At 42.2% G+C, this 13,984-nt stretch overlaps 1 protein-coding gene across 2 annotated transcripts in view; it reads right to left on the minus strand.

The window, feature by feature from the left end:
* Positions 1 to 786: 786 nt before the first annotated feature.
* Positions 787 to 13,984, minus strand: part of GAREM1 (GRB2 associated regulator of MAPK1 subtype 1) — a 102,150-nt gene continuing 88,952 nt past the window's right edge. For both annotated transcript variants that reach the window (XM_053986881.1, XM_053986891.1), the window contains 2 exons: positions 9,704 to 9,870; positions 787 to 6,288 (listed from right to left, as the gene is read on the minus strand). In XM_053986881.1, coding sequence (XP_053842856.1) covers positions 5,376 to 6,288; positions 9,704 to 9,870 — 1,080 coding nt within the window. In that variant the 3' untranslated portion in view covers positions 787 to 5,375. The remainder of the gene's footprint in view (positions 6,289 to 9,703; positions 9,871 to 13,984) is intronic.

Below are 13,984 nucleotides of genomic sequence, written 5' to 3' on the forward strand. Positions count from 1 at the left end.
AGTAAACCCCAACTGTCTCAAATCCAACGGCAACTACTGTGTCAGATTCTGCCCTGCTTTATGTCTCAAAAACATGTATTAATGATTCCTACCATAAACCCTTCCACAACTACTGCTGTGCTGTAGTAAACTTTCTCTTGGCCTGGTATCAGCGAATGAAGCTTCAGCCCAAAGGAATCTGGCACAGTAGCAACTTAGCTGCATAACACCTTGATGGTTGTAGAGTTGACATTTCCCTCCACTGCCAGTATGGAAGGAAGTGAGAACAGGCAATGTGCAACCTTACAGCACAACATTGTTTTGTCTCTGATTTCCTTCCCATCCAATAAATGCCTCAGAAACTTTCTGCAAAGCAGGAATATTTGTGCATAGTCTTGCCCTTAAAAGCATATCCAAATTATAATGGAATGCTCTCCTCCAAAGCAAAGATAATAGGGCTTGGGAAAATAATGTTTTAGATGAACATCTGCTAGAGACTGGCAAGCTGTCTGGCAACAAATTCTTTGGGGAAACACAGCACAATACTCTTGCTGAAGGGGAGCAAGTGAAATTACAAGACAGGAAAAAGTAACATGTCTTGAGAGGTTAAATGCAAACGCCTGATTACTCCTCTCAATTATCCAATCTTACTTTGCGAAATTCACTATTTGAGAAGTGCTTATTTCCAAATTATACGGAGATGAGCAAGAGGATAAGTCAGTGAAATTACTAAATGAAAACCAACCCTTTTATATAATACATGCAATCCAACCAATTTAGTACAACAAATTCTGTACGCATTTGAAGTACCATGAAAATAGTGTCTTTAATATACAGTTTATATACTTACAATACACAGTTTAAATTTGTTCATATACATTACAGGGATATTTATTTGCACCTGGTTTAAATAACAATCTGCCTCCAGCCTTTTACACAAAAGCCCAAAACAGCACAGAATTCCACAAAACCCATGCTTCGTTTTATAACGGAAATGTACTAAGCCAAAGTTTTGGGGCTTTTTCTTTTTTTATTTTTCCCAAGTGTTACTTTTTTGACATACCCGAAGTGAATCTAAAGAGCTAAGAACAAACATATTTTTAATACAATTCAGAAGATTGTCCAAGTCAAGAGAATCACTCTGCAGATTTTCACACTGAAAATTTGGTTATTACACACAAAAATTGTGAAGTCTGAACAACTCCTTGACTATCAGGAGTTTAAGACATAACAAAATGGAGAGTCATTTATTGCTAGGTCTCAACAAGGGGCCTGCATTTCCCCACTGCCCTGCCATCCCTATAAATAAAAAGGACAATTCCTCTTGCTTATTAAGATTTAATCTATATCTTCTGGTTTGCATACAGGACTGCTGCTATTTCAAAGCATCAGAAAGAGGAGCCAGGAGAGCTGGGCTAAGCCGTAGTCCTCTCACAGGGCTGGTGTTTGGCTGTTAAGTACCATGGTGTGACCTCTTGCCTGGCCTGCAGGCAGGACTTGGCTCACCTGTGTTACAGGCAGGCAACCTGCTGGGAAGCACACAAGAAGCTGGTGCCAGCACAATTTGTTTTGTGGGGGGACAACCAAGAAGTTGATTCAAGATGAAAACATAAGAGAAAACAATTATTTATAGACAGGTTTGAAACACAGAGCTTTTTCAGGCAGCTTTGCCTGTTTATGCTGTTTCTCTTGAAGCTGTAGTTGTGGAACAAAGTTCTTTTAAGAGGCAAGTAAACCTGTTCTATTAGTAGAAAATACACAGCAATACACAGTAAATTCTAAACCTTGCTTCTAGCTGAAAAGAACACTTCAAAATGTATTTCCCTTCTAATTTTGGATGGAGCAAATGTTTTCTGTCTAAGTTTCTAGCCATAGGCAATTTTTACAATATGGCAAGAATAAGAATGCAAATAAGCACTTTGAGTTGCTGTCAACACAGCTTTGGTTAGCCAGGCAGGCAGCAAGACAAAGATTCATCATCCTAGGCACAATGAGCATTTGAAAGAAACTAGCATTTCTCCTCAAGCTTTCTCTCCATCCCTTCCCTGCCCAATTCGGTGTCCACCTCCAGGAATGCCTCCATGCCAGAATCCAGCTTTCACTGCTGAAGGCAGCATCAGTCCTTGTGCCAACACATGACAGTTGCATAGAAAGGATGTGTTTCTTGGTGCAGGACAGAGAGACAGCTCCATACAGAATGACATGACATGTTTTTTGCTACCAAACCCCCAGACAAACAAAAACCCCCAGAAAAACAAAAACCCCAAGGATAACACACAGCTCAGACACTGGTAACCAAGTAAGCACCAGAAGCCTTACATTTATTTAATCTGAGGGACAAAATCCAAGGTTAGGACTGGCCTATTTTAGTGGACTGCCTTGAAAATGTAAGTGATTTTAGGCCCACTCTGGCACAATGCTCAATGGTTTCAGCTCTCGGGCCCCAAAGACAATCAACACAACTCCCATCAACATGGCTGGACTCCACTACTGTCCAAAACTAGATTGGTTTTCCCCACTGCTGACCTCCGTGCTGTGCTTGGGAGTTGCCATAGCCTGGCTACCTACTGAAAGGTACCCCTTTCCATAACCTAGGATCCAAAGGCTGAGCTACAACATTCCGCACACCCAGTTTTCTCATCACTCTGCTGATTTCACCAGAGCAGACACTTCATTCCAGCTTGAGTACCACAGCAGGCAGATTGACACCGGAGCCATATAATTCACAGAATACAAATGTTAGGAACACCTAAATCCCCAAAAATGGCTTGGAAAATGAAGGTGATGAGTGGCTAAGGGCAAAAGAAAATGTTAAATGCTAATACATTATGCATAAAAGTAAGTAAGCAGTGCCAAGCAGAACGAGACAACTGGAAGGCCATCAATAGCAAGTCTGCAGTTAGAGGTTTTAGCTATCCTTTGGCACACAGGCTCACTTCTGCAATCAATGCACATTTCTATGCCTTTGTGTGGGCCAGTTCTATTTTGGTTTATGCACATGGGATGTTAATGCAGCACGGTCATGAATGCAAATTCCACCAGTCTCTTTGCAAGAATAACCACTTCAAGCAGGTAAGCAGAGATAATAAAATAGGTATGAATCCACAGTCAAAGAAAACTACTTTCTCAGGGACGTTAATATTCTGGGGGGTGTTAGCAATATTTAATGTTAGCATTACCAAGACTGCAATATTTTTTTTAGGGTTTTTTATCTAGAATTAACAAGCTGAGCAAAACAATGGCAAGTAGCTGACATTAAAGATTAGGCCCTTTCATATTTGAACACTCATTTGACAGAGTGGGTTTTAAAAGGCCGTTGGTTTCAACTTGCATGTGGTCTACCAACAAGCATACATGTCTGAACAATATTTGAATTTGATCTAGTCTTATTTGAAGCTAAAATATTTTAGAATGCTAATTAAAAAGCATTTGGAGAAAGCTATTGATCTGTTGTTTAAAGTCAATACATTACGAAAAACAGGATTATAAACTCTTGGGGTTTTTTTCTGTTGGGATATTTGTTGGCTCTGTAGTACTCACAACAACTGGGCTTTGCTTTCTAGTTGGGAAATGGTGGTTTGCATTACTGGAAGACAAATAATGCATCTTGGCTTCGGCAAGGCGACATGACATGAAATGTGTCCCAACAACAGAAAGCTCTATTTGCTAATAAATTCTTTTTAATGAGTCAATATGGTTGAGAAAACAGGCAAATCTAGCATTTTTGTCTCTGCTCTGTATTTTCTCTTGATGCTCCCAACTACATGCCCTACAATGGAGATATTTTTTAATACAACAAAAAGGTAAGCAAGGCAGGTGATGGTTTTCTCCTGGCCAGGGCTCTGCTCAGCAGTAAGTGAAGTTGCTCTAGCATTCCTAGCCCTGGTCACCTGAGGATCCTGGGCATGCACACTTGCTGAAGAGGAAGGGATAACACAGACTGTTTCCTGAGGATCTCCACAAATCCTCAAATCCAGTATATAAAGGCAGGGGGGATCCTGGGGTTATTTAGACACATTTCAGTGAGCTCTGTCAACAAACAAGAAATCCACAAAGGACTATCAAAAGTTAATGCTATTCCTAGCCTTTTGAGCAGTTAAATTTAAGAGGTCTCCAGGGGTAGACTAATGCCCACTTACCATCTCTGTGCTCCCTTTTAACTACTACTTCCATGTGACATCTATTGCAGTGAGTTTTTGCAGCTGGGCAATTGAATTAGCACATCCTTTGATGCTACAGCCCCTCCCATTTTGACACCCACATCCTCCTAGCCCACTGCAAACAAGACAGGTGAACTGAAAAGATCACAAACATTTCCTGTGGCATGGCCCAAAACCTCCCTCAGCCCATTCTCAGCAGCATGCCATGCTCTGTTTCCGATCCCTCCCACCTTGCCAGCACTTTATTTCAAAGGCATGACACAGGAGCACTATCACCTTCCTACACAGGTCTGACCACAGGAAGAGGAGAGCAGAGTAAGCGCCTTTTCAGACAATCAGAACAGCAGCAGAAGAAACACGAGGAGGTGTTACCTTTCACCACAGAACGGCTCCTGCAAGGGCTGTGCTAGCAGGCTGCTGCAGCAGGCAGGATCTGCTGAGAAAAGAGCCTGTGCACTGAACTGCTTTTCCCATGAGAAAGCTGCATGACCAGAAGTCATGCTATTTACTCCAGTCATCCGACTACAAAAGCAACTTTTGAAATCTACAGGTCATAAACTTTTAATTGGCCAGGGCAGAGTGGCTCAGTAGAAAATCCCCCTTCTCCCTCCCCTCTGGGCAAGGAGCTAAGCATGACTCTTGGTTTAAAAACATTTAACTCTTTTTTGCTCAAAGTAACATGGAAAATGCATCCACGTTACAGATAGTCAGGAAGATACAGTTCATAAAAATAATGCTGCAAGAATAGTGTATTAGTGGCACTTCAGAGCTATTCTTAACATTTTCAGATGTAGTGTCAAAACCAATGCTTTTGTATATCTGCAAGTCACAGCATGTTGCCAAATATTATGTGAACAGAAATAATCCCGTAAGAAATACCTTTTTTGCAGTTAACACAAAACTGTAAACTGGATTGGTGTGTGTCTTTCAGCATCAAATTGTTCAGTAATAAATACGGCTAAGTCTTAACAGACTATGGAGTCAAAGTTCCCTTCGTGTCCTGTTTTTAGCAGCTGTTGAATGTTCAGGGATGCACAAAGGCACACCTCTGCAGATTCTCTACCTTTATTATTGACATAGAAAAAAAAGGTCCATTCACCACTGAAAAATGTTTATCTGCATAGTAAGAATTTTTCTACTACTATTTACAAGAAGGATTTTTAGTGCAAAAAACCAGGAAGTGACATATTAGCTCAAATGTATCGAGTATACAGTTTCACTAAAAACTAGCCAACATCACATCTTGGGTCGCCAGCCATTAATGAACTGTAGTATTTTCTTAACCTGCAATTTGCTTAGCTTGAAGTCTTCTGATAGGATTTCTTCTGTAAGCTGAACCAGTAAATTGCCATCAATCTTCTCTGTGACAAAAAATGATATGACATCTTCTGACAGACCAATAAACCTCAGCGATTTAGACACTTCCTCTATAGAGAGTCCAGAAAGGTCTGTGGGTGGCTGCCAGGGAGAGCCATCCCCACAAGACCTTGGTGCTAACTGGAGGTGGAGGGGAGATGAGAAGGGGTAAGACACAGAGAATGCATCCTGCATGCCCTTTTTAGCCAGATACTGATCTTCCAAGACGAGTGGAGAGCCAGCTTTTGATTCCTCCTCGGCACCATCTATTTTCAGTGGCAAGGGACACATGTCTGTAACTGTCTTATCTTCACTTGACTTCGGTGCCCGAGGAGGTAAGGCAGGACACGAATGGCTCTGCTTTGTGTTGCTGACTCCCAGAGTTTTCTCATCAGTGCAGTCTAGAGAGTAACTTGCTGACTTTGGACAGCTGGAGATGGTGTTTGTGAACTCTGCTGGAGTCAGCGGGGAGTACCCTGTTGGGAGCTCACATCCATCGAAGTCAAAAGTCAAAGGTGCTGGACAGCTTCTCTTTGGTGTACCTGGAGTCTTCTGTCTGGGGTAACTGTAGCTCCTGCTTGGATCAAGCAGGAAATCACTCCTATTCAGGCCTTCAGCAGTTCCTGAAAAATTGTTTGGCCAAGATAACCTTGAAGGCAGAGCTTCAGCTGAGGGGCTTCCCAAAGGCATTGTGCTCTCAGGCTCTTTGGATTCAGTTTTCATCATGTTACACGGGTAGCAGGAAACAGGCGTGCTCTCAGTTGGGTTGGTGTTGTCGCTCTCTGTGACATTACTTAAGGAACAAAGCAGAAAGGATGTTGTTAGTAAGAGAAAAATTGGCATTTCAATAAACTCAAAAATCATCTGATAGAAGGTGACTGTCACAAGGAAAGAATCTTCTTTCCTCCAGCAGAACTTTTCACATTTGAATTAACATGTTTGAATTCAAGTATTGAGAGCTCCTTCTCCCCTTCTACAAGCCTGACAAGATGCTGATATACCCAAAAGCCCCATGCCTTGTTTTTTTAAGGTCATAAAAATGTTGATACCTCAATTCAGTTCTGTGTCATCTCACAAATACTCAGTTTTTCACTGTTGAATTTCTGAGGGATACCACCACAGATAAGAAACAGTCTCACATACACTAGAAAGATGTTCTAATCCAGCATTTTTCTACACATATGTACCACAGATATGTCATGGTATTCAAAAGCTCATATGAGGGCAGGTCACCACTGCCCTAGGCCATGTGAACCAGTGCAGAGTACAGAGACAACAGAGTGAGTCAATGCTCACTTCCAAAGGAAGAGTTTTATCTGGACGGGTAAGCAGACCTGGCTGCATGTGCTTTAAGCTTACCCAGAGTAACTTTTTGGTGTGTCTGGATCTTTAAACAAGCTTTGATGTTAAACACTCGCTCTTCAAAGGCACCTAAAGAAAGTTACTCTGGATCCACTTCCAGGTGGTGAACTAAGCTCAGCCTATCCAAGGGAACTGATGGTTTATATCCAGGTGTTTCCAAGAGACGGAGATGACAACAAAAGGACACAACCTGTTATCAAAAGCAAATGTTTGCTGATTTTATGCCACCTTCTAAAAAAAAATCTGAAAGATTGTGCTGATCTTTGGAATTTTGGCCAACTAAACCAGAACACTGGAAAAATAATTAGCAGACTTATAAAATCCTTACTCAACACAACAGACAGAAACCGACAGTTGAAAAAAATTGTTTTAATGACTTGCCTCTCTCTCCTGAAAACTAACTACTCAAGTAAAAACTCAGTAGTCACCCCATGACAGCTCAGTGAACTCTGCTTGAGAATGGATCAAGCTATCAAAATAGATCAATGGAGCTATCAAAAAACCAGAAGAGTTTTCAATGGATTGACACAAAATTACTTCCTCGTGTGCTTACAGTGGATCAGAGAGGCCAATCTGGACTTCCCCAGATCAAATACAAAGTGCAGATGTGTAAAAACAGCCCTAATCTACATCACTGGGAAATATCTGTCCCAACAAATGCAGTTTCCTCTTTCTTACCATCTCTCAGTCTCCATTCTGTGCCTTCCAAACTTTTCCTCTGTTTATGTCACTAATACAAGTCTGACAGGTAAAGCAGCTGGATGTTTACAGAGACATGGAGTTTTGCCCCCTCAACACGGATACACCATTAACTAATTATTTCTGGCTGCTTAAAGGCCAACACAGTGTGCAACTGTGTGCACTGTGTATTGCACACAGTGAAAATCATTTTTCACAAACCAAGTCATCAAGCTGAGAAAACAGACAGTGAGGTGTTTTAAACAACATGTAGAAGAATTAAATTGATCCAATTTCTGTACTCCAATTCCATACTAGAACTGGAACATTTATTGAGTTCAAAGATTAATGGAATTTCTGAAAATTGATGAAGTAACATTTTAACATTTTTAAAGTGCTTCCTTACTTGGCCTCCACTAAAATGAACTGCCTGGGACTAAGTGTGAAAGGATGAAATGACAAGCCTCAAATACAGCTGAAATCAGGTATCAGGCATTTTGAGAGATAGATAAGGACAAATCATACTGACTTTGTTTCTGTTTAAAATACTGTCTGCAACCCTTCATGATCCAGAAAACAATTTTATTGATATAAATGGCAAAGCAATCTGGTTATTCCGCACAATGGCAGATTTCTAGTAGCCTCCTCTGCAACACCAGGTCAGCTCTACCAAAATGGAGACATATGGCCTGGACCCAGCTGGAGATGAATTACTGTGAAAGTCAAGGCAAATCATAGAATCACAGAATTATTTAGGTTGGAAAAAAACTCTAAGATCATCAGTCCAACCATTAATCCAGCACTGCCAAGTCCACACTAAACCATGTCCCCAGGTGACACATCTAGACTTTTTTTGAACACTTCCAGGCATAGTGACTCCAACACTTCCCTGAGCAGCCTGTTCTAATGCTTGACAGCCCTTTCCATGAAGAAATTTTTCCTAACATCCAATCTAAACCTCCCCTGGTGCAACTTGAGGCTTTTTCTTCTCATTCTATTTCTTGTTAGTTGGGAGAAAAGACTGACCCTCACCTCACTTTAACTTACTGCATTCTTGAGAAACTTCATTTCTGTTTTCCTAGTTTTTGCCCTAGTTTTTGGCAGCTGTATTCTTAGCTACAAAGAGAGAAAGCAGCATTTGGTGGGCCCCTAAAGCTGGGAGGTCTTGTGCTCAGCCTCCTGTGGAGTAGACCTTGACAGAACTACCCAAAAGGCTTTCATAAAATAAGCAAGCAGCCTTGATCTAGAGTGATCATTACCAGATCCACAACACTAAGCTGCAAATGTGCAGTATGACTTAGTAAGGCAATTTCAGCATAAGTTGTTATACCAACTGCATCCAGGCTAAAATTAATTCAATGATGTACTGGATGAATTTATAATATTCACACAGGTAGCACTGTGTCATTGAAGGGGTACCAAAAATAATGGCAAGAAGACATCCAAGGCAAAAAGGAAGTGAGGCTTCAGAATGTGCATATACTTTCTGAAGCCAAAGGAAGGACACTGTACCACTAAGAAAAGCTATGCAGCCACATAATTCAGAATTTACTGTCAACTTTCAGCTAGCCTGGGTGGATCTTCTGGATTGTGGGTTGGGTTCGTGCTGAAGTGTGTTTGATGTGGAAGCTGTCCAGCCCCCTTCTGCTACACCTCACTTAGCACTCGGTGGTGTCTGCTGGTCTTTCTGTCCTCCATCATCTCCACCCCATAGGTGTCCATATAGTTAGCACAACACACTTCTGGATTACCACACTCTTTTTGTGTCCCTGATTATCAGAGCTGGCTGTGCTGCATGCAACACTGAAATCCCACCCAAAAACTAGCAGTGAGGTGGTCTGGTTTGAAGATTCAAGCCTTTCAAGAAACATGGAAAATTATACATGATCTTTTAACTAGACAGCCTATGTCACCTAAGAGTGATATTACCTCTAGCAATGCATGCAGGTGTTTAATATAAACTGCTATGTCCTATCAGGTAAAACATAGTTTCTGCTGGATCTTTTCTTCCTTTTGAATCTTTCAAAACAACTTGACAGGTTAGCTGGTTTTACTGCAAGTCTGACACCACACTGTACCTTAGAAACACGTGCCTTCAAAAAGACCAGTGCTAAATTTAACTTTCTCAGAAAGTGCTAGCACCGAGCTCCCAGAGCTCAAACACATACATGTTGTGCAGTCCTGAAGAGTAGTAGGACAGAGTGGGGCTGGGAGAGCGGGTCTGCTGTCGAGCAGGCTTCACTGTGCGAGGAGGGATGGAAGGACTGGTGGAGGACGGCTTTGAACTCCGTGGTGGGACTGGGGGAGCGTTGAGGAGCCTGCATTCCTCTTTTACCTGTACAAAAAAAGAACATGTAAGCAAGCAGCAAGGAAATCTGGGCAACAGCAGCCTCAACCAGATGAAGCATATCTGGTTCTGCCTTATTCTTTGAAAGGAAATAATTAAAAAGGGAGGAGAAGAGAGAAATGAAAAAGTATATACATTTGCAACAGTATGTAGCTGTCAAGGAAGTCCAAAAGAATGCTTTGCCACTGGTAGAATGACCAGCAATCTTTTTTAGGGCACATTTCAGCAGTTTGATAGCAACTCATCTAAAAAGTAGCAGCAATGAAACTATGTAAAAGAACATCCCAGTAACAGAAAATCAGACAGACTGTTCCTGATATTATACATTCTGTAAGGAGCAATTCATTACACCTAAACTTCATTAGTGTTGTTTATTTAGATGTAATAAACCAAGGTTATGTAATGAAAAGATCTCAATATACTTTGATGTTTCCTGACTTACTTCACCAGTGATAGTCAGTCATCCAACCCTAAGATGATTCCCAGCCTCCTCCCTCAGGAATAGTACATTTATCTCATATCTACCAGCTTCTGGATTCAAACTAGAAGCTTCAGTCCTTCCGTTGCTGCCAAAGCAGTGCAGGAAAAGGCTGTCCAAAATGTACAAGTGGAAAGGTGTACACCCAGCCAACAGGTCTGCTCTGTGCAGCAAGACAACCTCACAGCTTAAAACACACAGAGCACCTGAAATTTAGTGTGGTGTGCCTGTGTAGGAGCAAAATGTCAGGATCCATCCCCATTAAAAATATGATGGAACTAAGGACTTAATCTCATCAGGACATATTTGGGAGAGCAACTTTATTTAGTAAGGCTAGAGGTGAGAAGGCTGCTGAGAATTCAGCTGCCAGGCAGGATTTTTAACGATTCACCACCTGCCCCTGGGCAGGAGGAGACCTCTATGTTCTCCTTGTCTGAAACAGTCTTAGATGCATCAGAAAAAGGAAATAATTTTTGTATTTGAAATTTGAAGTTTATTTTTAAATTTTACAACACTGCAGAACTAAAAGTTATCTTAGCAGTTCTGCAACACATAATTAGCAATTAAAGTGATGTAATTTATGTAAAAACAAAATAAATGTGGAACCTTTTGCAATCCACTTCAATGCTTTCAAAATGCAACAACATATTTAGTACTTTTGTGAAATGGAAAACTAGGGACTAAGACATTGTAGTACATTTTTTCCCTAATTCAAAACAAGTCAAAATTACAGGAAATGCCCGTCAGCATAAAACACTGAAATAAATCTTGTTCTAAGGGATCTTATTTGGTCTTTCAAGGAAAGAGGAAAAAAATGAATCAATTTTATTCATGTTTGTTATTGAATTCAGGCATAAAATTCTTCAACCATTTTAGTATTGTGCCCCAAGGACGCCTGAAGACTTTTTCTCCCCCCAAGTCAGAATAGGCAAAGTTAATAGTGAATGCTATTGAATATATATCCATGGGGTTACAGAGACCATTCAGGGGAGCTTTTGGAGCACAGCAGATGGTCAAAGGCTTAAAGCTTTTCTTTCCTGGGAAGACTGAGGAATTCAAAGGTGCTGGCATAACAAACTGTGCCAAACTACCTTGCTTGACCCAGATTACAGATCAGAACGAAGCCATAAATAATACCTGTTTACAGTCCCAGTTGGTCCCTGTCACAAAACCACAATTACAGCCCCCAGGAAACCCAGCAGAGGAATAAAAAGAAGAAATTTTGCAGATTAAACTGACAACAGCAAGGGGAAGCTTCTGGAAAGCCATGCTCACTAGGTCCAAGAGAATGGCAATGAAATAAATGCAGGAGATGAGTAGAACAGCCACAGTGTGACAGGACAATTACCTCGATGGCTGCTGCTCTTAGCTGGAAATACTCTTTGCCCTAGATGTCACATGGCTGTCAGATACAGATAAAACACTTAAGACTGCACAACCTGAAACTTCTATTCGACATTGAGCTCTCTTGTGCTCCAATCCTCCTTCCTGTGACCTGGGAATGGTTACCTGTTTCCAGCACCATGAGGTGCTATGTTATTTTAAGACCTCTGCTCCTTTTTCTTGCTGCCAGCCCAAGCCCTGCCAGCACCACCTGGGCCCTGGGGTGTTATTGCTGAATCTGGGCATCACAGGTGCCCATTGCAGTGACCAGCTCTGAGGCTGCCTGGATAAAACATGCCCTGTCACCAGCTTGACTGCAAGTGTAACACAGAGCAGTTCCACACTCCTCGCCCACAGCAGCCTGAACTTCCGGTGCACTCCATTAGGGATGTGCTTTGTATCAATCAGGAAAACAGCTCCTGATGTTATGCAAATTAGTGTTTGGGGAATGAAGAAATTACTAATTTACAGGCCTTAATTCAGAGATTATTCCCCCCTCCTCCGCCTTCTGCCTTCACGCTACTTTCATTTTCTGAAGGTATTCAGAAAATACACATAATGTATCACAATGCTCCATCCTGCTAGAGAGAAGAAAACCAGAACAGCTTCTGAAATACCCAGATGTCCTTTCCCATCCTGCAAACAGCTCCTGAACACACATTTTAAATTTAGTGCAAAAATACAATTGCTGGCCAACCTTTACACAGAAATGCTATGGAATATCATTCTAGAGGGAGTGATGACTAAAACGCATGTTCACCAGCAGCTCCTGAGATCTACTTACTCTATAAATACCTACATGGAAACCATGCAAACATCTCCTCGGCCCCAGGCCACAGATGAATTCTGTAGGTCACTGATACTCACTCCAAAGCTGTTCCAGGAAGCCATAAAAGCAAGTCTACATTATTATAATCTATGAAAATGTAGGATTTTAATTTTGTTTTATTTTTAATGTGGCTACAACCCCTGCCCACCTCTAAATCCCAGCTAATATCTTTAGCAGAAGTTATTTCTCCAAAATGGCTAGAAAACTACACTGAAATTGCTGACAGCACTCACACATTACCTCAGTAATGTAAGACACACATGACAAAATTGCACACTTTCCAAAATAACTCTAAAGGGCAACATACACATCTACCCCAAGTGTCTCCTGGCTGTCCCCAGAAGGGACTCATGGGGATTCCCCAGGTATGAGGGTCCACAGTGATGCTGTACAGGTGCTCCACAGCTCTCCCAGCACTCCAGTGCCCACACCTCAGGGGTAAGACCCTCATGTCTCAGGCATGACCCAGGCGATCGGCACCCCCATGCCACAAGGGCTGCCCTCATCTTGTTGTGGGGGCAGCCTTCCTCCCCCACCACCCACCTCCCAACACTCCAGCGCTCTTCTGACCCTGTGCAGAAGCAGTTCAGCTCACACAAATCAGCAGGAAACAAATCATTTTCCAGATCCAGACCTGGCTGCCTGCCCAGGCACAGGAGTGCCAGAGCCAGCACAAAAGGGAAGCCAGGACGATGCGTCTGGGAAAGGAGGAGGAGGAGGTGGAGGAGGGTGGGACTAGCCCCACTCCAGTTAACATCAGCATAGGCTGCCAGGGAGCCTCATCTCCATATGGTGCTGCTGGGCACTTGTCCAAGAGTCTGGACAAAGTGTCAGTGCATACCTGACCTCAGAGGCAAGGGAAGTGCTCTTGGGTTCCTGCACTTAACATTGCACGTAAACACTTTGCTAAGAAGACACAATGTCTTGCCTTTCCTGGCTGCTCCAGCTGCTGCATTTGCTTTTTGGGGAAGTTTTGGTGGCACAGTCCAAGGGCTGTAGTTGGGCATTTTGTGCCTGCAAGTGTCCTCCTCCCCTCTCCTTGCTGCACGTCCCCAGGAAGCGCAGAGCCTGGCCAGGGGCATCCCCACAGAAATCCACTGCTGGCTGACCCAGCATGAATGAACACATCTCAGCTTTCAACCAGGCTGTGATCCGACTCATGAGGGCAAGGCTACAGCCAACACAACTGGACTGTTAGATGGCAATAGGAAAGGTACAGGACAATCATGGTTTGTTGCAGTTTTGTCTCAAATTAGTCTTAATTTACTGTACAGCCATGCTCTTGAAACCACCACAGGACTTGCAAATGGAATGGTATTTTTTTTAATTCCAGAAAAACTCCTGCAAAACAAATTTGTTAAATAATGATACACACCAAGATTCACGCTATATATGTATGGTTGACATTCTGA

Source organism: Vidua macroura, chromosome 1 (genome assembly GCF_024509145.1).
Source record: "Vidua macroura isolate BioBank_ID:100142 chromosome 1, ASM2450914v1, whole genome shotgun sequence".
NCBI lineage: Eukaryota > Metazoa > Chordata > Aves > Passeriformes > Viduidae > Vidua > Vidua macroura.